Here is a 23,478-nt window from a genome sequence, read left to right as displayed (position 1 = left end):
TGGTCAAATGACTCAAATTAATGACATTAGGCCTCTTGACATGGAAGAGCCGCCCCAACGAGGTTGATTAAATATCAAAGCTTGACAGAAGGGAAAAACCTTCCGTTAACATCATGATCAAATAAAGCCAATGCTATCCAAGTCATGACTGCTGCAACAAAGTGGAGAGTGTGAAATCACAAATTTAAATCTATATTTTGTACAGTACAGTATACTGTATTGAACAAAAGGTACCGGTATTTATATTTTATGTGGTGCTGCCATTGTCTCACACTCAAATAAATGTGCTACTTGCTCTCTAGCAGTGGAAGACCATCCTCGGTTTGCTTTATTAAATAGCAAAGATATACAGAATGTATCAAATCCTTCCATTATGATCAAATACTTGTGAAGTGTGTGACAGCTGTGAAAGAGTTAAATAAAATGCAGACAGAGCTTTTAGCAAAAGACTAAGGAATCGTTCATGACACTACATCAGAAGGGCATAACAAAAACAACAAATGAGGCTAACATTCAAATATACAACAATGTACATTTTGTAAACAAAATTAATTTCAATAGATAATATTCTGTTTACAAGTTCCCCCATGAGAGAAAAAATATTATCGATATCCAAAATATACCTCATCTGCTCATCTTAAGCTGGTAACAAAAACGACCAGCACTTTGTTGTTCACTGTGGTTTAAACTGGGCTCCATGATAGCAATTGAACATGGCGTTAAAACAAGTGAGAGGCCACAGCTGTTCAATGCCGACATTGTCTTCGGAAGGGTAGCAATGAATTCACTGTCACGGTGTCAAAGCTGAGGTCCAATTAGTTGTTTGTTGTTGTTGTTCACTGTCGTGTGCCGGGCGGCAAGGTCAGGTTGGCCATCAGCTCGTGGACAGATGCAAATATGGTGCACTCCCCTAGATGGGAAGGAAACACACTTAAGAATAGTAGAAACATAAGGTCGTACACAATCACTATGCATCCCACCAGGAATTGTCCAATTATATCTGAAGAAAAATTCCTACACATACAAGTATTGCTACTGAGCTGATTTATGTCTGATGCATGCAGTTCAAAATCAGGGGCTAAGTTCGCAATTCAATTATTTCCACTCGGTGAGGATCAAAGCCTATGGCAGTGCAGTTACTTTGTTTAAATAAACCATGTCAACAGAATGTTTCTGAGCTGAGCAGAGTTTGAATGATGATGCATGCAGATTAAAATGAGGGGCTTAATTAGCCATTAAATGAAAGTTGGTGAAAGGGAAAACCATTATATTGTTAATTTATTTCTGAACAACATAAACACAGTCTCTGGATTAAGTGAATCTGATGGATGCAGGCCAAAGCCAGGGTCTAAACGAGGGGTCACCAACCTTTTTGAAACTAGAAGCTACGGTTCTTGGGTACTGATTAATGCAAAGGGCTACCACTTAGATACACACTTCTGAAATAACTAACCTGCTGAAATTAACTTTATATGTTATTAATTATAATAATGTGTAAAGACACTGCTCATGTTAATGATTCCTCACAATAATTAGAAACAAATTAATATGCCACAACACTTTAGACTAATTCAACATTCCTGGAGAATAATGTCCCATGAGTTATTTTTTTTTTTTTTTTTTGGCAAAAACATTCATGTATAAAAAATTGGGAGACGGCCTCACCCTGTCTGGCAGGGTGCATCTCATTGAACCTCTTCAGCATGTTGGAGACCATAAGTGCTGCCGCTCCCGAGGAGCTGTGCTGCCTGGGGATGTCAGCCTGCTGGGTAACGCCCGACGCCATGTCGTACACGATGGGGACAATGATATTCACGGGCTCCTGCGGCACGGGCACGGGCAAGCGCTGCGTCAACTGCAACTGTGGAGGGTGCCAAAACAGTGTCAGGAGGTTTTGAATGATGCACGCAGAACACTTGTGATGACGTGAACTTACGAAGAAGAGCATCTTGGACTTGAGCACCACAGCAATGGTTCCAGGGGGAGCAATGGGGGGAGCGCTGGGAGGTATGGTAAGGCAAAACTGAACGTTCCACTTGAGCTGTCCGGCTTGGTCGGGGAACTGCGGGAGGACGGTCACATGTTCACAACATGGTAGAGTGCTGACTGCTGATTATCAAAGTGTACTGTGTACAGTAAAACCCCCTCCATTGCTTTTTTTTTATTTATTTTTTTTTATAAAGTTGTTGACCACTTAATGGGTGGCAATGCCTCTAAGGTAGAAAATATCTTAAAATTGCAGTCAACACCAACCAGTTCAAGCTTCATGATGCGGACACAGTCCCTGAGGATGTGTGTGGGTGCCCCCAAAAGCTTGGTGAAGGCATTCAAAGTGTTGTACTTGAACGGGGGACCGGCAACCTTGAAAAGAGGACATGACATGAGGCATCATTAAAATGAACACATCCTTCACGGTTTGCAGCTTGTCTAGACACACTTAAGTAAGGACCACAAAATGGCTTTGTTTGTTTGTAACTTCCTGGCTGCAAATTTTTTTGGGTATCCATTATTCCATGGATGTTCCTGATAAACATTCACATTCATCATGATCAAAAAACAAGAAAAAAATGTAAAAACATTTTTTTACCGATATCTGTCAAATCCCATAAGCTTTTTTCTTGTACCTGTGTGTGGTTTACCACGTTTAAACATTTTTTTTGCTTAAACTCTTTATCTTTAAGCTATTAAAATCATAGGTAATCATACAGTGATTTTACATATGGTAAATGTATCAGCTGCAAATTTTGGCTCTCTTCATTTTCAAAAACATCGATAAAAGAAAGAACCATAAGACTGTACATACCCGTGTCTCAAAGAACTTCTCCAGCACCTGAAGTTCCTCCTGGGACCAGGGACCTGCATTCTCCGGAGTGACCTTAAGTTGCAGAGTCTGGTAGTTCTTTGGGTTTAGAGCAACGCGGCACTTGAGCACATCTGTTTTGAACATGATCACGCCGGGCTCATTGGAGTTCACAATGGATAGCTGCATCGGACGCAAGCAGTGAGTGGGGGAACAGAGCAAATATATTTCATTGATTTGTCAGAGGCTCACATTGGCTTCCTGCTGAATGATCCGCTGTAGGTGTCGCCTCATGATGACTGAACCAAGGAAGCGTTCTAGTGGTGAGCAGAGGTAGCTGCCCGCCAGGCCCGGTACCAGGCACGGGGTGGGCGAGGGCAGCAGAAGAACGTGCAGGGCACTGTGGGTGAGGACAGTGGGGATTGAGGCGGCCCATGGACGCTGAGGTAGCTTGCGAGGCGGAGGCATACTGGTAGGCATGATTTGTGAACCTACATGAAAGAATCCAAAAGGTCACGACACAAGCTGTATTTGTCAAGATTTGCACCAATTAAGATGAATTACAGTGAAACTACATGGACTCTCTAAAGCTGAACACAATTCATAATATTTTCACATTATACATCATAGTCCAAACTACGGCCCAGAGTGATGAGGACTAACACTACTATTATTAAAGCTTTTCTAGATATGTAAAAACAAAAACAAATTAATTAACAGCTAAAATTAAAACAGAATTTCTTCACCTTTTACAGAAAGCTTTTTGACGTAGTAGTTTTTCAAAATGTGTAAATGCTTGGTTTATTGATAAGATAAAATACAAAAATAATAATAAAATAAATAAATAAAAAACAGAAACGTTTGCACACCCCTGGTGTAAAGAGTAGTTACTGTACCATGGTCTTATAAGTGGCCTACCAGGCTTTTCTTGAACCTCGAGGGATTTGAATAGTAGTCTACAGCCGGCGGCCACATTCAAGTTCCCCATTGACGAACGATGAATATTATTTGTTGGATGTTGGTCGGTCATTCATCTAGATTTGCTGATCTTACAAGTTTTTTGTTTGTTTTTTACTTTTGAAAATTATTATATTTTGGTGGAACTCTAAATTGTTTGACTTTTGGGCATTACATTTTTAAGAGCCACTGTAAGGACTTGAAAGGGCTAACACATTTGTAGGCTATTGAGAAGCCTTTATTTTTGTATTTCTTGTATTTTCTAAAAACAATAAGGGAATTGAGAAACAGGGTTTGATACATTGAGGTAAAGTGAAATGGAGTTCTTCCTAAATATTAAATATGAAAATTGATAAAACAATATAAAATTGGATCATGTTTGTGAGATAAAAACATAACATCATAAAAAAAAAAAGAATACAAGCCACCTCAAAATCCAGTTGTTTTTTTTTAACTTTAATAGAAAAAAAGATTCAAACTAAATTAAAATGGCTAGATATACAAATTAATGCACAATTAGTGTTTGGTGAAAGGTATTTACCAGTTCCAGCACGTGGAGAGTGGGGGTCAGGAATTGGCGAATGCAGTGACGGGTTCCCAGGCGACATGCCATGGATCCTCGCCCCAGGAGAAGGACCTGAGACCTGGGGAGAGCCTGGCCACTGGCCCCTGTGGCTTGGAGACACCATGGCATAGGGAGAGCTGGGGTCCAGAGCACCTATTGTGAGGGAAAGTGACAATCTTGATGTGCACAAAAATAATATAACACAAAATAAATACACGACTCTATATGCCTGCTCTTTTGAAGTCTTTTGTGTTTACTGTCCCGCACGCAACCTAAACAACAGCTCGGCAAGGGAAGTTGGTGTTCAGGCATCTTAGAGGCCCCCAGAACTGTGCCCGTCTTACCGTGGGGGCTGGCAAAGCTTGTCTGACCCATGGCTATGCCCAGAGAAGATGGAGATGGGGTGGGGCCGAAGGGAGAGGGGGCCCTCAACGCTCCACTAGGGGAGCCAGAGGCATGGATGTTCCCTGCACATACATACACCACATCTCGTCAGACTAAGCAGGTCTCTCTCATACACACACACACACACAGCCTCTTTCATCCGCAAGTGCACATGCTAAAGCTGGGCAGCACGGTTGGCGGGCTGAGATGGCGCAACATGGAAGGGGCAGGACTTGAGGTGCGTACATATTTTTAAAAACAAATAAAGATATGTAAACAAAATGGCTGCTTCTTTTCCGTGAAATGGGTATTGCTTTCTCAAGGTCAGCATGGTGGTGATGTAACAGCGGGCCAAAAAAAGTTCGCATGAATCATACAGTGTCCACTGGCATACTTTTCGCCAAAAATACCTGGCGATTGCGTGGGCATCATGGATGGCGAAGGAGTGACGTTGGCGTGGTAATTAGGTGGTGGCGACGTGAGCGGCGGGTATACGCCGCTACCAGCAGCCCTCATGGTTTGCGGCTGAGCCTGCAGCTGGCTCATGAGTGTGTCCATCATGTCCACACCCACCGGCGATGGCGGGTTGTCATCTTCATTGACTGAACGCCTGCGGGCATCTTGGTTGCTGTCTACAAACATGCTCAAGAATGTCTGAAATGGGAATAATTAGGAACAGGAATTTAAATTGTTTTTATTACAGAACCTAAGCCATAAGTATTTTTTTCTTTTGTTGTCCTGTATTTTTTGCTCATGAGCTTTTCATGACAATGTTTGCTACTTTGCTCATCTGGTTCATTCAACTATATACAATTGTCCTATCTGCTTCCATTGTATTGCATTTGTTGCTATAGAGAGCCATTCCAGTTTTAAAGATGGAAATACAGATACTTTCTTCATCCCGTGAAGGAAATTAAATTATAGACCTCCAAGGTCCACACAATTATTACGATTTTTTTTAAATAAACGTAACAATCTAGCAAATGTTTGTTATAAATATATGACAATTTGTATATTCAGTCATTTCAGTATTTCATAAGAGTAACTGTGAAGTTTAATTTGTTTTTAATTTGCAAATCTGTTGGCGTGTATGGCCAACAGGCAAATTTTATGAATATCATCTTCCAGTATTTACTGCCATCTAAAAAAATACATATACAAATAAATCAGAGTAACCCCATTAGAGTTACCTTGAGTCCAGGAGCTGGGTAAAATCCCTCCACAATCTTGGTGTTGTCAAAGAGACTGTATGCTCCGTCCCTGATGGCCACCACGCCACGGCTCCGGCAGTAGATGTCGATGCAGTACATGTTGCGAAAGGCCAGGCGAATGTGTGTAGGTGACTGGGGCAGGATCGAGAAGCACTGGTAGGCAGTGTTGGTGCGCTGGGTCAGGCCCAACATGGGCACGGTCGGTAGTTTGTTGATGGCATTCAGAGGGGCCTGCGTATCGTAAAGCACCTGCAAGAAAAAAGCATCTACTATTTTGTAAAGGAAGTACATTATCTGAATTAGTCACATTATACCTACTTTGGGATTTGAACCACCTTAACCTGAATTTCTGGTATTTTCTTTTAATGCTGATGCAAAGCCCCTGGCAATCTTGCTAGGCACAAGCATCTCACACGATCCTGAAAACTGCTGCATCAGAGCCATAACAGATTTATCCATCTTTACATTTTACACAGAAGCTTGTGAGGCTTGATATTCCCATAATCATGTGCTCATACTCATGCTCATCAACTACAGGGCAAGAGAAGTGAGTGCTGGTTGGGCATTACAACAATGCCTTTACAAACAAGCGCCATCCCACCACCCACACTACCTTTACAACAGAACACTGCCAGATTGACTTTATCCCTCAACACTGTTCATACAGAATAGAGGTAAGAAATGCCAGCTAGAGACAGTAAATGCTGCATACTGTGTTTACCTGCAAGAGCTGAATGACATTGGGGTTCTTATTGAACATCTCCTGCAGCTGGTGAAGGATGATGTTGTGGCAGTTTGAGCAGCCTGAGTTTGGCCCCACAGTTCCAAGGGCCAAGTGGAAGCGTTGGCTATTGGAATTCCACTGAATGGTGACGGAGCTGCCTTTGGTGGTGCCGTAGCAAAGAACCAGCTTGCGGAAGTTGTACAGCCGCACTTCAGAAAACAGGCCCAGGTACGACGGCAACTCTGGGACATCACAACGAGGAAATAATTGTTAGATGGCACAGTCTACGTAATTGCAGATGTAAACTACTGGTTTATGAAATATACGACCACCACAGTTATCTGCAGCAGATAGATTGTGTTGGCCCTTAGGGGTTCCATTGCATTAGCCAATTCAAAATGGTGATCCATTCGTGAAAGGTCACCAGTACCTGGCATTGCCCGAGAGAAGTGAAGCACACACTGGTACAGCTGGCTAATGGCGCTCCAGTCATTGAGAAACATTTCAACTACTTTGCGCCCACCCACAGGCTCTGACAGGGGGTTCTCATAGGTGAGGTACACGTGCCGTGTGGAGGCTGCCAAAGACAAGATTTGAGTTCAGTGTATAGTGCGCAAATGACACAGCTCAAGAAAAATGCGCTGTTTGTGGTAGTTACCTTGCTCCTTGCTGTTAGTGCTGTTGAGGGGGCAGTTGGCCAGCACCAGTTCGGCCACCCATGTCCGGTTGTTCCTGCCCTGTAGCCGGAAGGTACAGTCCAGGAGGGAACGCTCCAAAGCCCTTCTGGTCTCCTCTCCAACACCTTTGCAAGGAGGGATCCTACAAGAACACAATAGGTACTATATGTTTAGATCTGTTTATCCCACACACATTACAGTTGCCGACTTTTTTCTGCACAGTGCACCCATCAATAAACGTGCTGCGGTTGCAATCCGACATCCAGTTATGAGGCTCCGCATACAATATATTGTGCTGTATTTTTGGGGGGCACAAAAACATGGTACAATTGTCAAGGAAGAAGCAGACTGCAACAAAGGAGGGAGTATAGATATTTTGAGAGGGTTTTGGCAATGATTGTTTACCCCACACTATATATACACCATAATGACAATGTGAATAAAGGTTTTGGTAATATTTTGGGCATCCATCCATTTTCTGTACCGCTTGTCCTCACAAGGGTCGCGGGGTTGCTGGAGCCTATCCCAGCTGGCTTCGGGCAGTAGGCGGGGTACACCCTGAACTGGTTGCCAGACAATCGCAGGGCAATTTTTTGGGCAACTTTACTAAAAAAAATAAAGTAATAAATCACATATACAAATGTATTCACAGCCTTTGGCACAAAGCTCAAAATTGAGCTCAGCTGCTTGTTTTCACTAATCATCTTTGAGGTTACTACAGCTTAATTGGAGTCCACCTATGGTAAATTCAGTTGATTGGACATGTTTTGGAAAGGAACACACCTGTCTGTATTAGGTCCCACGGGTGATAGTGTATGCCAGAGCACAAACCAAGCAAGAAAGCAATAGAGGCACCAATCTGGGTGAAGGGTACGGAAAAAATTCGGCTGCTTTGAAGATTCCGATGAACTTGGTGGCTTCCATTATACGTAAATGGAAGATTAAGTTTAAAACCACCAGGAATCTTCCGAGAGCTGGCCGCCCATCTAAACTGAGCAATTGGGGGAGAAGGCCTTTGTCAGGGAGACACAGCCAAGACAACGGAGGAGGGGCTTTAGGACAACTCTGTGAATGTCTTTGAGTGACCCAGCCAGAACCCAGACTTCAATCCAATAAAATGTCTCTGGGGAGATCTGACAATGACTGTGCACCGACGCTCCCCATCCAACCTGGATGGAGCTTGAGAGGTGCTGCAAAAATGAATGGGCAAAACTGCCCAAAGATAAGTGTGCCCAGCTTGTGGCATCATATTCAAAAAGGCTGTAATTACTGCCAAAGGTGCATAAACAAATTATTGAGCAAAGGCTGTGAAGACATATGTACATGCAATGTCTTAGCTTTTTTTTAAATATAAATTTGAGGGGGGAAAAAACTTTATACGGGAAGGATTTGACCTGACGCGCGTCACAGATGAGCTTTCGTCTTCTGTGTGCATTTTAGGACTTAAGTTGCCACAAGACGGCACTAAAGCCTTGTTTAGTAAGGAATTGGTCTCAAGGAAGTATGTTGAAGTGATACATCTTGACTGGTATATGCATGTGTGCTTGTGATGTGTGGTCATATTACTTAAGCAGCCGGATAGCGTGACTGCTGCCGTCTCCTTCCACTTGAACACCCTGGTTGGGAATCTCCATGTTGGAAAGCTACAACACAACAGCCGAGGCGAGCACCATCAACAGAGCTCAGTTTAATTGAGCAAGCCGCAGGAACGGAATGAAGTAATATTTTGAGCAGTCAAGTCACTGTGCCTCACCTCGGTTCTGAGGCCAACAAAAGGCATGTTGGTGTCACACATGGCTACTAGGTGTGCCAACTCCTTGTTGAAGGCACTCATCTCCCCTGACCGCTTGGGCTTCTTTGGTTCAGTTTCTGCCTGCTCCCCAGTCATCTACAGAGACATTGAGAAGAAATCATACCATTATGACTATGACAAAGTCATACAATTTAATAAACAGTTTATTTTGTAGCTTGTGTCTTCCTAGCAACACTTTAGTTAGGTAACTATTGGGATACAGCACAAACAAACGGAAGGTCGACAAGCGTTGAAGTTTCCACTATATTTGCATAAAACAACCAAAATACCAATGCTGACCTTTCTCTTGGTAACAGGCCGGTGCGCTCGTGTCGACGTGGTGTCTTGGACAAGGTGTTCAAGGTTGGGCTTGAAATGCTGCAGGAGTTGTGCGCACATGGGCCCGTCGTCACCTTCCAGCTGAGTCACAAACAGGAAGGAGTACTTGTACTGCAGCGCTGTCGGATTGCTCGGCAAATCAACCATTTCCACCACCTAAGCAATAAGTCAGGAAGGATGTAGAAAATGGAGCTAGACGTCTTGCGTTTATTGCTATTGTTTCATGGAGGAGATGGACTCACAATGTAGTACTGCGGAAGACGCGTGAGCTTGATGAAGAGCTTGTTCTTGGACAAGTTTCCCACAGGGTGTGAAGCAGTGTTGGAGAGGTGAAGGACGTCGGTGCACACAGTGGGAAGGTGCTTCACTGACTGCCTGCAGCGCTGCTCACCCAGCCAGAATCTGTTCACAAGACAGAAAAAATCAAGACGTTCTTTATCACATCCCTAACAATTTTAACATCCCGTCTTGAGTGTAAGATGTCATTACATCTATTCCGCCTGTTTTGACAAGCTAGAATCGAGCATCAGTCTCTTTCAACTACAGATGTTCAATGCCTACTCTGACAGGCACACTTACTTGAGTTGTTGAAACCACGACAGGATGCGCTTCATGTCATCGTTGATAGTCTTCTCAATGTCATCCAGCATTGATTGATCTAAAGGAAGAAAGTGCCGCCATTTTAGAGCCGCGGACGAATGTGACGGATCCTAACGGCTTCCACTCACCTAAGCCATACAGCATGGGTTGCAGCATGCCAGAATGCAAGTCAACAAAGATATGCAGACACTCTGAGCGACCGCACGGCTCCAGTATGGGAATGACGAGAGTGGGTAAAGCGGTTTCAATGAATGCTGAAGTTAAAAGGAAGAAACATACTTTAACTCATTTGCTCCCAAAAATGTATATATAAGTTATATATTAAATGTTTTAAGTGTTTTTATGCTAGAGCATACAGAAGGCTTTGATGCAGCCTTTCAACTGAAGAGAATGCTTAAAGCAATGGTAGTAATTACAAAAACGGCGAGCGGGTGGCAGCAGAGTATAAGAGATCAACCGGGGCCATGTTGAAAACAAGCTGATTTACCCACAGTTCTAAACAGATTTGCGAATAATGATGAAACTTAGCTATATTCTAATGCTAATTGCTGCAAAACGGAAACAGATAGAAATATTTTTTTTTCCTGATGAAAGAAGAGACAAATTTTTCTTTTGGTCTTTCTTTTCCATGTTTTTATAGCAATAGTACACAATATTTTGCAGGCGTTGCAAAATCAGTCAAAATCCAGTAAAACAGCTGGGAGCGAAGGGGATTGCTTCAATGAAATTGGCTGGGAGTGAATGAGTTAAGTAACTCTTCTCTGCCATGCAGATGAGCGTACAGGTATTAATTCAATAAATATTGCTGCAATTAAAGAGCAACGGTTGTGCAGCTACTTTGCTACATTTAATTTTAGGTGGCTACAATGTTACAGGACATGTGTTTTACAAGAGGGTGTATGAGAGGCTTGCGTGGTTTTCTTTATAAGAAATTGGAGTTAAATACATACAACTGTCGCTAGGATTGTTGCCTTTCAGAATGGCTTTCAGCTCCAGCAACTTCTGGTGGGAACGTGCGTGAACGCTGTCGATCAAAAGCTTTTCCACAAACAAATGGTCGATCTAAAGATGGAGGGAGGAAAGTATAATTAATTTCTGACAACAAAACTGTCAATTTAGAACCAGTGCAATTTACTTTCATTGCCCTCTCCATCAATTTGGAGTCACATGCAGGTAGAGGGGGCTCGTGGGAGATCTGCAGTGGCTTCGAGCCATCTGATTCGTCAATCTTGATGGTAACTTTATGCACAGAGGCCGTACCCGTTTTCCTACCAAGCACCTGTTGGCTGCGGCGAACAAAAGAACACATGGGTAAGCTTGGGTGACCTTACTGAAAAGCTTTGTTGGTCAAGTAAAGTACACCACGTTTACATACAATGCAAATTTGAGGTGTTGAAATCAAGGTTATTATAGTTAACGAAAATTAGCAAAACTAACTAAATTAAAATAAAAATGATTTTCATTTACAAAATAAAATAAAAACGGAGTGCTTTTAAGAAAACAAGAACTGAAACTATATTTTACGCTTGTAAATATAACTTAGAAATATAATTATAGCTAAAATGTCCTCCACTTTTATCATTTTCAATTTCCCTGGTTGATATCAAACAAATAATCTATGCATCGCGATGTGGACATAACTGATTGTGTATCAATGCAGTAGCAGACTCTAATCACTATAACAATGCTTTTTGACTTTCAGCCCATTGCATAAACATTTTTGTGGTTTGTATATGGCACGTGTCAATGATAGCCTCATCCAGAGTGTTATATTTGTACTCTGCTGTCACCCAAATGATGTCATTCGTTGCATATGAGGCCATGGGTTCACTTCAAATGTAAGGACGCTCCAAACCTTTCAAAAGTGGATATCCGGACACATTTTGCATTTTATAAACAGATAAACAAAAATGAACTGGACAAGTCACATGCAGTGTAAAGCCTGCAACACAAAAATGTATATGTCGGGAAGACTACTAGTACTAACTTAAATAATCATGTTCGCCATTTCCACACTTTAATATTTTTTTGTGGACGTGAGACTGATAGGGTATGTGGGCTAGTTTAGACTATCGTTATAAGTAGGCAGCGTCAATTACTCTAGTTTTTTCGCAGTTCGTGGCAGGGTTATTAAAAAAACTAAATAAAAAGTGGTTAATGGCAAATAAATGCCCCGCTAATGAATGTCGAGGCTGTCTAAAGGCTTACTTCCAGACAGAGAGGGTGAGGTATTTGGCAGGCATGTATCTCTCCTCCTGCACCAGGTCTCCCCACCGCTCCCTGATAAGCATTAGGGTCTGCGAGTGGAGAACCTCCAGCTGCAGCGAGAGACAAAAGGAGTCTGGAAGACAGTGGAGTTAAAGAAGACGTGTGTGGGGAAAAAAGCAAGTCCTCGTCAAGTACCACACTGATTCTCCCATCAGCATTCAACACACGCACTCGGGCACATATCCTTCGTCACAGCGCTGGTAAAAAGAGGTGCCTGTCCGCCACACAGGCTGCTCTTTGATGTGGTGAGATGCACTGCTCGTGCTGGTGCAAGAAAGGCAGAGCAGAAATGCACGGAGTAGCACCGATTAGCACAGTGACGCAGTACTCTTGAAGCAAATAAAAGGCCTCTATTTTTTTCTAATTGATTTCACCCATTACAAAATGTTGGGTCAATTAACATGTGGTGTACGTGACCAATGAACTAGCTGGCAATGTGCAAAGACAGTTGCACAATTATATAAGGACACACGCGCAGCAAAAGGATACGCAAGCAGTTATACATGTCCTGTAGGGGTTTCTCATCCGCACACAGGCGTGCTTGCACCAGCTCGTGGATATAGTTCACTTGTAGACTGTGCACCAAGGCTCTGCCATCTGTTGTCAGAAGATGAATATGAAAAAAAATAGCAGTGTCAAAAAATGAGTGCGTGCGTTAATTTTGAGTTAATTTAAAGTCCCTTTAAAGCCACTCATTTTTCAATTAAAAAAAAATGAACATTAATGACCGCTCCTTACTTGGAAAGGCCTGTACTAGGGGAATTCCAGCAGCAGACACGTCCACGTCAACATTTAGCAGTAATTAATTTAATAATAATGTATATATTTGTGGAGACTGGGATCAAATTATATTTTACAATTTTAAAAATGTGCATCACTTAAAGATCAGACAGCACTTAATATGAAAAGAAAATTGCACTGAGCTGTCAGCATCTTGCAAATGCAATTATGCCATCAAGTGACAGAAAATGACCTAAACACAAATCAATATTGCATATTGTTTCTTACAGTACAATACATCTTATTAATTTTAACTTAATTTTATGAATTATTAGTCAATGACTAAAATATGAAGCCATATTTCTATTAGTTTAACTTTTTTTCTACTTCAATGTTAACGAGTATGAAAACTTAGGGGGGAAAAATTATACATTTTTGAATTTTTAATGTATTTATTTAAAAGGGACAATGTACTAATCATCATTTTACAATCTAAATGTGCCCAACTTAGCTAAATCAAGCTAATTTTCATTTCAAGTCATTAAAATCACAAATCAATTTCCAACAATATACAATAATATTACACAAGTACATTTCCTGTACAGTTGATAGTGCTTACTAATCTCTTAATCAATGAGAGCAGTTTTGGCCCAACTTCAGCCACTGTTTCAGTTGTTTGTTGAAGACACTTTTTTTCGTCTCCAACTTAAGTTCAGCGGGGAGAGTATTCCATAGTTCAGTTCCCTTATCGCAGAAGCTAGACTGTCCGAAAGTTGTCCTAAACTTTGGGAGCTTTATTGTACATTTACAACAGATATAAAAAATTGTGATTAATCGTGAGTTAAATTTGGAAGTCATGCGATTAATTTCAATTACAAATGTTAATCACCTGACACCACTAAAAAAAAAACATGAGCAAAACATAGCAGCCAGCATCAAGCCTTACCCCCAGTTTCCTTGTCCTCCACCAGAATCTCCAACTTCAGTAGCCTCCAGGGAATATGTGGATCATCGCCCATCACCGTCAATGTGGCCTCAAACTCTCCCTCCACACGAAACTTCACACGGCCATTAGCTGCATATGCGACCAGGCATGTAAATTAATAATCAAAGGAGCTAAACACACTGACAAGATTAAGAATGCTTACCGACTGTAAGGTTGGCTAATTGTGGGGGCAAGTCTGTGGTAACAAGGCGGTGTCGTAGGATCTGATTCAGCTGGTTCAGAGTTGTCAGTTTCTCAACTTTCGTGATGGGGTCAGGAGGAATGATTTTATCCTATTCAAAAAACAGCAGTGAAGATGGTTAATGTCTTATGTTGTTGAAATTCACACTATTGAATGACTATTGCTGGATTACACTAAATCAGACCTAGGAAAAGTATGGCCCAGTGGCCAAATCCGGCCCTCCCACGGTCTCTGACTGGCCCTCACACAGACAAAGTCCAAATAAAACGTAAAATATGTGATGATTGTATTCTGAAAGGTTTGCTTTTATTTTATGTGCACACAGGCAGACGTTGGCGCAAGTGAGCTAGAGCTACGACTTGTCTGCAGTTTTGCCAACTCGACATTTTTGGTATTTTGAGTGACTCAAAAACCCTCTAGCAACTATTTCTCCAAGAAAAAGAGACTTGAAAAAAAATGACAGTAGCCCTAATGCTAGCCACATTCTTATTTCCTGCGCGGTGTACTAACCTAAGTAAAAAGGACTGTTTATAATTGTGAAAAATTAAGAGAAGTACCAGGTCCAATTTTTTGTGCCAGTCCAGCCCTAGTTCAAGCCAGTGGTCACCAACCTTTTTCCCCCAACCTACTTGTGTGACCTGGTACCAAATGGCCTGCGGATCAGTGGCCTTTAATTTAATCCTCCCAGAAACATAAAGCATTAAGTGGACATATGTGCCTGTAGAAACAATTGCTCCATATTTTATCCCAACATTGTATTATTCGATATTGAATACTAAAATATTCGATAGCTGCAGCCCCCCAACTCCCCTGTTATATTGTCATATTTTTATTGTTTAATAAAAGCCTTGCTTCAGGTCCCGAGGATCAACCTGAAAAAATGTATCCTCAAAATTACTAAGTTCCTCCTCAAATTAAGCAAGTGATTAAAAAAACTGCTCGTCAAAGAAAAAAAAGTCATTTTTCGAACCATGGTTAATGAATACTTGCAGACTTACTCGTATGCAGGTGGGCAAGCGCGGATAAGAACCCGTTGTGAGAACATCGATGGCAAAGGGGATGGCGAAGCTGGGCAGACGTGCATGCACCAGGGCGTCGCGGGCGAGTGATGCTAGCCGGTCTGCTGTATCCACAAACAAGATAGTCTGCTGATCCAAGAAGCTGGAGATCATCTGTCGCCAAGGATACCACAAGTTAGGAAGTGAAAATAGTGCATGTCCATGGATAGATACAATTTTAAAAATTCTTCATACTTACAGCACATTTCTCCACTTTCCCCGCATTATTTGCCCACTTTACCAGGGCCAAGAGGCGCACAAATAGCTGCCGGGTTCGACTTGCAAACTGGACAATCTCAATTTTCCTTTAATTGAAGTGTTAATTAAAAGCTGATTATAACATAAACAAATGTGACAGGCTGAGTAAGCAAAATAAAAACAAACATACCTCTCCATGTCCGTCTTCCTTGGAAGCCTAAATTAAGAACATGAGAAATGCATTACATCCAGTGTCAATCGTTTTAATTAGTATTCAATTTGCGTATTTTTTTTAAGCCGTTGAGAGAAAGCATTTTATGGAGAAGTGATGCAATCATCTTCAAACACAACATTAAGTACACTTAAGCCACACAGTCTAAACTAAGGATATCCAATACAAAAGCTTTAACTAAAATCTTGCCTTTGACAAGACAATGCTAAGTTTTGGGCGACACTGTCAATAATTTATTGAATTAAATTAAATTATATACTAGACTTTCTACCAATCTGATTGGATATATCAGATTGGCCTATATTGTCCACATTTTGTGATTGGCTGCAACGTTGTAATTAGCTGAACCAGTCATCTGAGGGGGTGGCCAGTTTACCACTTACTATCGACTGAAAATTACATCACAATGCCTAAGTACTCAGGAAACTTGCCAACAAAAGACCAAACCCAGAAAAAAGGTGATCTGTGACAGTCGTTACCTGAGCCCAATGTGATGTCATTTTCAGTTGACAGAAAGTGGCAGTACAAGGCAAAATGGGATAAAGATGGGTGCATTTTTCTGCTTAATTCATATTCCGCAAACACAATATTAATTAGAATACCGTGTTGAGACTCGTGGAGGCACACAGAAAATATCATTGTAAAGAAAATGTTTGACTTGACTTCACCTTAAATACAATTATTTGTCATTGGTTTAACAGAAATGTTATGCCTACAGGAAAAGTACTAGTTGGTTACTTGTTTGTTTTGTTGTTCTTGTTTTACTACTTACTTTACTTTGTTTTATCCATCTTTACTGCATGACTGATTTCCGTTTCATGTACAGCACTTTGTAATGACCATTTGCACCGACGTCACGTGATCACGTAACTGCATTGATTGTTGAATGGAAGTGGACGTGACCCGGAGTGACTTAGCGACTGTTATTTTACAAATTAAAAGTTATTATTACCCATAGAGCCATGGAATCTACTACTTCAACCGAAGGTCGCCTGTCAGTCAAAGTTGCACATTTAGTCGGGACTCATAGAGCGCGATATTTACTTAAGTTGGAGATCGCTACTTTGAAAACAGCCCCATACCTTCTGTTGCCTGCTGTTTTTACCAAGTTAATCAAATCGCCGACTTTGCCGGAATTCACAGCACACGACCTATATCATTATGTAGTCAATGCCGTCTCTTCTCCTTAAACCGGGGCTGATTTAAAAGCTTGTCGCTGGCTGATTCTCTGGGACGAGATGCTACGCTCACACCGGGGGTAAAACTTGTTTATCATGCTAACAGACTTATTTTTAAATAGTTTGTTCTATATTGAAACGCTTTGATGATGTTATGTTACTATGTTTACTAGCATGGAACAAATGACTATCGTAGTGGCAAGCTATGCAGTAATTTCATGAATATGACTTTGGCTCCTGAGTGAAAAACTCCAAGCACAAAGATGAAATCCCCCATTATTAAACAGTCAAATGCACTTAATAGTTTTGAAGAAGGTGCATTTTAAAACTAAGCTGTGTGCAGTTGGAGTGGACGCTAACTATCTGGCTCGTTAATGTGATTTGAAACACGCAATTCGACACCTCTATTACAATCTTTGTGTATGTCTACTAGTAAAATGTTCGAACATTTATCTACTAACCTCGCAAAAAATGATCGCTGCAAATCCGTGAATACTTTGTGGGCTGCCAGTCTTTTCTGTTGATTGCTGCTATCAATCAACGTCATTCATCTTCATTAGTAAGTATGTGATAAAAAGCAACATTTGGTTTACTCCTTTGTCTGGCTGTACAACCGACCGCACAGCAAGATATGACCATTTTATAAGATTATCGATTAGATAAAGGACTTTACGCTGTACGAGATTCAATGGTTACAATACAGGCAAGTGGCTCTTTTGCCATCCAGCGTCCCGTAGGGGGCGTTCCCATTAGGGCTGTGACGTCACGTGCAAAAGGTCAATACAACAATGCTTGTTTTAAAGTGCTTTAAAGATAACGTTTAGTTGAGTTCGTTCTTTATCATTAATGTCAGAGGAGATGATGTAAACATATAATCATTACATGCTATATTCATGTTTATCAGCATTTTTTTAAAATCCTGAGAGTGTATTTTTGTTTCAATACATTTAAATGGACGTCAGTTATAAGTGGATTTTCGCTATGAGACATAGTAAATATACGAGTTGTTTAAATGGATATATTTCTCAATTTTCTGATTGAATTGGAGATTGTGTTTTACTTCTTTCAAACGCACTGATTGACCCCAAAATTCTTGATTGCATAAAGCCTTTTTCTTTTTTTTATTACAGTAAATAAATTATTTAAATAGACACATTACACCATCTTCTGATCAGATCTGTGATTAGTTATCGCTTTATTTTTTAATTCACTCACTGATCGGCCCCCAAAATCCTGATCGTGTTAAGCCTAATTTAAAAATATTATTTTACTTGAGTGAATATGTCCAAGAGTTCCAATATGATACAGTGTACACCACAACATTCAACAATCTATTTTAATCAAAGGGCTGAGTGAACTGTCTTTATTTAACCATACTGCAGGAAAATTTGATTTCAAGCATATTGTAAGAGGATTTATTTTTATATTGTTACATGTATTTGTGGAGGATCTATTTTGGTTTTGATTTGGGGGGACGGAACTATATTATTGTAAATAAGCATGAGTGGCGGAAGGATACTGTGAGAAAATGAGGGGGAAACGTTTGTGACGGTGTGAGTGTTGACTGGAGAGAGGAGGAAATAAAGTTGTACCAGAAGCTATTCCCTCCACGGCCTTCGTTTGGAGTGATACACATACACTCCCGTCTTCTCAAAGATACAATGTTACAATATCATTTTACGTCGTTTTTCACGAGTTAATTTTTGTGCTTTCATCTCACACTCCTGGAGCATGTTTTCCGAGAACCACCCAGATACAGATATCATATCATATTTGCATAAATACATATTATACATGTATTTTACGTTATCCGTCCATCCATAATCTGATTTGTTTATTTATTTACTGTTCGACTCAGTCGTTTATTGCAGGATGCACAGGAAGCCCATGAACCTGTTTTCCGGGTTTGGTCACGTGATCCTCCGAGGACTCGCTGGCTTTATGAGGACGAATTTGAAATCTCATTGGTTAAAGGAGTTGCATCGCATCCGTACTAATAATTTTTAAAAATGAAGGCTTTTGGACAACATTTGTGAGCAAGTGTACCTAATGAAGTGACTGGTGAGTGTCCACCTCTTGTAGTAATGACAGCGAGGCGGTGATGTTTGCAAGCTACGCCCCCAAGTTATTAGGTTAAATACTTTGATATAAATTTACCTTAAGCACCTTTTACTGTCATGTCAACAGTGTGAATAGGATTTAGCATCCGGGTTATCCTAGCCTAGCTTTTGAGGCCTTCATCGCGTCATCTACTTACAGCTCCGCCAGCAGGGTGATTTCATGGTAGGTTCTCTGCAGAAGGAAGTCGATGAGCAGACTCAGTCGTATCCCATGTGTGGCCAGGGCTCCCGGTGCTGGTGGCTGGGGGCCCGAGACGACCGGGCCCCCGAGCGGCACCAGCTGCCCGTCAGCGCCTATCTGCACTGGAGCCATTTTACAATGACGATAGAGACCAGCGAGCTAGCGACGAGGCTCGTCCGGCGCTAAAACGCGGGACTGTCGGCTTGTGGTGGCGAAAATCCTGGAGGAAAGTGTTAAACCGCAGGCTAACTACATTTCCCTCGCCGGACGAGTCGGATTACTTCAACGGAAAGATCCGTAAAAGACGCATCAAAGAGGAAACGCTGTAGGGGGAACTATTCAATGCCTCTCCGCCGCCATCTTTGCTTATGGAGCTCATTAATAGTAGGCTGGTGAAGGAGAAAACCCAAACAAGAGCCTCGGGGAGTGGGAGTCATTAAAAGCGGTTTATCCATGCTCGTTTGCGACCAATTAAATACTGTAATAGTAGATTGATGTGTGATTACGTTTTTCCAGCATTGGTGGACAATTTAGGCACTAACATTTCAAACGGATCCCTTATTTTATTATATTGTGTTATGTTTTCAAGATTTTTTATTTTATTTGTCCAGCTCACAACAGTTCGCTTTCTATGTGATATTTTCTTTGTCGTATCATGTATTTTGCTGCGTTTGGCACATTCCTGTTAATGATAGCCAGCCAATCGAAAGGCACATATAAACAAACACAAGCAACCATTACACTCTTATGCACACTTAAGGACAATTTAGAATCTTTAAGTATCTTAAAACACATTAGAGTGTTTTACATATATGTTCTTGGAGTGTGGGAAGAAACTGGAGTTCCTAGAGAAAAGCAATCCAAGCACAGGGTGAACATGCAAACGCCACACAGGAAGGCTGCAGCCACGTACGAACCCACGACCTCTGAAATGTAAGGCGGCAACCGTTAACACCTCTACTGTAAAACAGCTATATAATAATAATTAAAAAGCTGGATTGTAATAAGAGTAACGGTAATGTTGGGTCTGCGATCAGCAGGCAACCAGTGCAGGGTGTATGCCGCCTCTTGCCTCAAGTCAGCTGGGCTAGGTTCCAGCCAGTGGCTTGCAAAGGACAGTAGATGTCCGGGGCGAGCGTCTGATTTTGATGCTAAAAATTGTATTCGCCTTTGGGTGCATACAAAAGATTTTCCAACTTTATGTCCATCAATCCCAGGGATGTGATTACCCTGGACCGACGCCTCGTTGGCCCCACCCTTTGCACGCCCTGGCTCCAGTACACTTGGATTTGGAAGAGCTAATTGATATATGATATTTTCAGTAATGCTTAGGAATCAATACTACAGCTACAGTTACATTTTGTCTCAGGACAACTATAATTAACACAACACTTGAATGCGTCTGTTTTGCGCATAGATTATTTGAAATATTATGCTTTAGAGAAAATGTCCAATTCTGGTCTAGAGTGACCCAATTCTCTAGTCTTATGTTTACGTACTGAAGTACAGCATTCAGCATAGCTTGGCTGCCCAAACTAACCAAACCTTATTCATTCTAGCAGGATTTCTGAAGGTCAGGGCCCAAAACGGGTTGAGGCGATCTTTTTGGGGTTTGTCAGGTTATTCTATTAATCATCCCAATTTATTGGCAAAGAGCCTGTGGATTCTTTAGTAAATTGAAGTCTTATGTGTTTTCCTCATTCGTATATTAAAGTATGTAATTGTTATCCATGGCATTACGTAAGTAAAGTAAATTTCATTTATATAGTACAGTTGAAACCACTATTTGCAGGGGTAGGGGTGAATAAAAAATTTAAACCCCAAAAATTCCTGGGGGAAAAAAAACATTTTTTTAATATTAAAAAAATACTACAAAAAATATTGAGGGGGGTGAATCAGCGGGTGCCGAACCACAGTATGCAGTTTCCCACTGTGGAGCACTTTATTACAGACAAGATGCACAAAGCCGCCCAAGTAAAACAAAAGCTAATTTACTCAGGATAATTATATCCTGTCATCTCACACTAATAGTTCCATTTTGCCAGTCTGCTGTTAATCTTTGCAATTCTGAGGCTCCTGTCACCAGTACATTACACAGTATTATTAATACGTGGCATTGTGGGGGCCCTTGTAACTGTGCTAACCGTACTAAGGCCAACATGGTACGTAGGTAAGATGGGCATCAATGGTACAATAGTGATTATAATTCATAAATGTCTTCTTATACACATTGTAAGTAAAATAACACAACACGCCTTTGTAACGGGTGAGCTTTTATTTAATTTAATACATAACAATTAAGCATTGAATAATTAAGCAAGATCAAAAGCGACATCATGTATAGAAAATCAACGATGTCATGTCACGCACAGGACATAGCTCTTAACTCAGAGGTATAGCAAATAAATATTGTCTCATCTCTTATGATACAGAATCGATCACTACCATCAAATATTCATATTGCTGCTATCTGATGAAAATCAAATATGTACAATTATGAATCTCCATTTAGTCTCCCTATATATGCTCCCAATAAAAAACTTTTACTTCCCGTTTTCAATAATAGCTTCTTCTTTTTTTCAATCCCCAGTACAAATTCAAGTTCTATACAATTTCAGTTACATATTTAAAATACAATATAATATTGTGATGTACTGCTGTCTTCCAATGTATAAAATTACCACAGTCCTGTGATGCAACACAATAACATCCCACCCCTACTTCGATTTCCTCTGGTACTGCTCACACCCCCACACACACACCCCCACACACACACATATATAATATATATATATATATATATATATATATATATATATATATATATATATATATAATACAATACTGCTCAAAAGTTTGTGAACCTCTTTCCAATTGTTTCAACCTGATTTTGTTGTTCAATCTGAACCACTACATTTTATATGAAATAACAGGTATAGTTTTATCAATTCAATGCATTGTTCTTTTTTTTTTTTAAGTCAATCGACAAGGCTTTAATGGAAGGCTTGCTCGGTAGGTGCCTCTGCTCACAAAAAAAGATCAAAGCTGCCCATCTCAACTTTGCCAGCGAGTACCTGGACAACACTGAAGCTTGTCGCTTCTGTGGACAAATGAGTCCAAAATTTAACTGTTTTGGTCACAACTAAAACAGTCATGTTTGGTAAAAAGTCAACACTGCATACCAGCAAAAAAACCTTCTCCCTAGAGTGAATCATGGGGGTGAGAATGTTAAATTCTGGGCTGGCTTTTCATTCTCAGGACCTGGACAATTCCACATAATCCAAGGAATCATGAATTCAGAGGAATATTGTGGAATCCTGGATCATAACCTGAAGCCGTTCTTTGTGAAGTTACAGCCTGGTAGAAGATGGATCATACAATAATCCAAAGCATTCCAGCAATACAACCAAGGAATGGCTGAAGAACAACAAGATGCATGTTCTGGATGTGCCCAGTCAAAATCCTGACTTGAATTATTTCAAAATACTGTGGCGCGGGACCTGAAGCGGGCAGTTTATGCTAGACACCCATTCAACCTCTCATCTGGCAGGAAGAGAGGCAAAATTTTCCCCAAAGTAGATGTGAAAGACTGATAAGTCACTAAAGAAAGTGTTGGGATGCAATTCGTATTGCAAAAGGAGGTGCAATGTCCAATTAAGTGAGCGGTTCACATGCTTTTGCACCCATGAAATCTGAGTTTTTCTTAAATCAACAACTTTTGTTCAAGAATGAATGACAATATTATTATTTTTGTTCAAGTCCATTATTTTCAATGTCAGCATTGTAGATATATGTGTGTGTGTGTGTGTGTGTATATATATATATATACACACACACACACACACTTTGGTGTTTTTACTTTTCAGTAATATGGAAATTTAAAATTTTGCTCATAAGTATTTATAATTGTGTAGATATTTAAAATGCAGACCTTACTACAATTTATTTAACACAGTGACGCATTGAGAAGGGTCAATTAAATATTTAGCATCCAGTCCAATATTTTGTCCGCCTTTAAATAAGACTGCGTTATAGTATTTTTTTATTTTCTTCCCATTCGTTCGCGCGACGTCCCATTACCCTCGGACGACAAAAAGCCGACTGCTATACCACCTTAAAAACAATTATTTGGCTTTTTAATTAACGGTTTCTGTGTAAATTATTTACCCACACGTGAATAAAACACCACAGTCCGTGTGCCTATATAAATGAGCATTTTACTATCAACCCGTTGACAAATAAATAAGCCTACGGGGTAATAGCACACAACAATCACGTCCATGTTAT

At 40.7% G+C, this 23,478-nt stretch overlaps 2 protein-coding genes across 3 annotated transcripts in view; one reads left to right on the top strand and one right to left on the bottom strand.

Moving 5' to 3' along the window:
- Positions 1-295: 295 nt before the first annotated feature.
- Positions 296-19,577, bottom strand: med14 (mediator complex subunit 14). Of its 2 annotated transcripts, XM_086091292.1 has the most exons (29): positions 19,148-19,577; positions 15,671-15,697; positions 15,482-15,587; positions 15,223-15,396; positions 14,186-14,315; positions 13,984-14,112; positions 12,807-12,914; positions 12,258-12,390; positions 11,185-11,335; positions 11,000-11,111; positions 10,178-10,303; positions 10,029-10,107; positions 9,692-9,851; positions 9,411-9,605; positions 9,072-9,206; positions 8,885-8,961; positions 7,300-7,460; positions 7,072-7,218; positions 6,639-6,883; positions 5,897-6,166; positions 5,117-5,360; positions 4,667-4,789; positions 4,299-4,475; positions 3,053-3,291; positions 2,804-2,983; positions 2,254-2,361; positions 1,937-2,062; positions 1,666-1,861; positions 296-910 (listed from the first exon to the last, which is right to left on the bottom strand). In XM_086091292.1, the coding sequence occupies exons 1-29, from the start codon at positions 19,321-19,323 to the stop codon at positions 837-839; spliced, it is 4,308 nt and encodes a 1,435-aa protein (XP_085947418.1). In that variant the 5' UTR covers positions 19,324-19,577; the 3' UTR covers positions 296-836. The 2 variants fall into 2 exon arrangements, with proteins under 2 accessions (XP_085947418.1, XP_085947419.1); XM_086091293.1 differs by lacking the exon at positions 4,667-4,789.
- usp9 (ubiquitin specific peptidase 9) overlaps positions 18,825-23,478 on the top strand; it is a 67,018-nt gene continuing 62,364 nt past the window's right edge. Inside the window, exon 1 of the mRNA XM_086091284.1 lies at positions 18,825-18,951. The gene's annotated coding sequence lies outside the window, so the exon portion shown is untranslated. The remainder of the gene's footprint in view (positions 18,952-23,478) is intronic.

This window comes from Leptonotus elevatus, chromosome 12 (genome assembly GCF_054856555.1).
Source record: "Leptonotus elevatus isolate MCC_2025b chromosome 12, RoL_Lele_1.0, whole genome shotgun sequence".
Lineage (NCBI taxonomy): Eukaryota > Metazoa > Chordata > Actinopteri > Syngnathiformes > Syngnathidae > Leptonotus > Leptonotus elevatus.
This window is presented reverse-complemented; position numbering and strand designations above follow the sequence as displayed.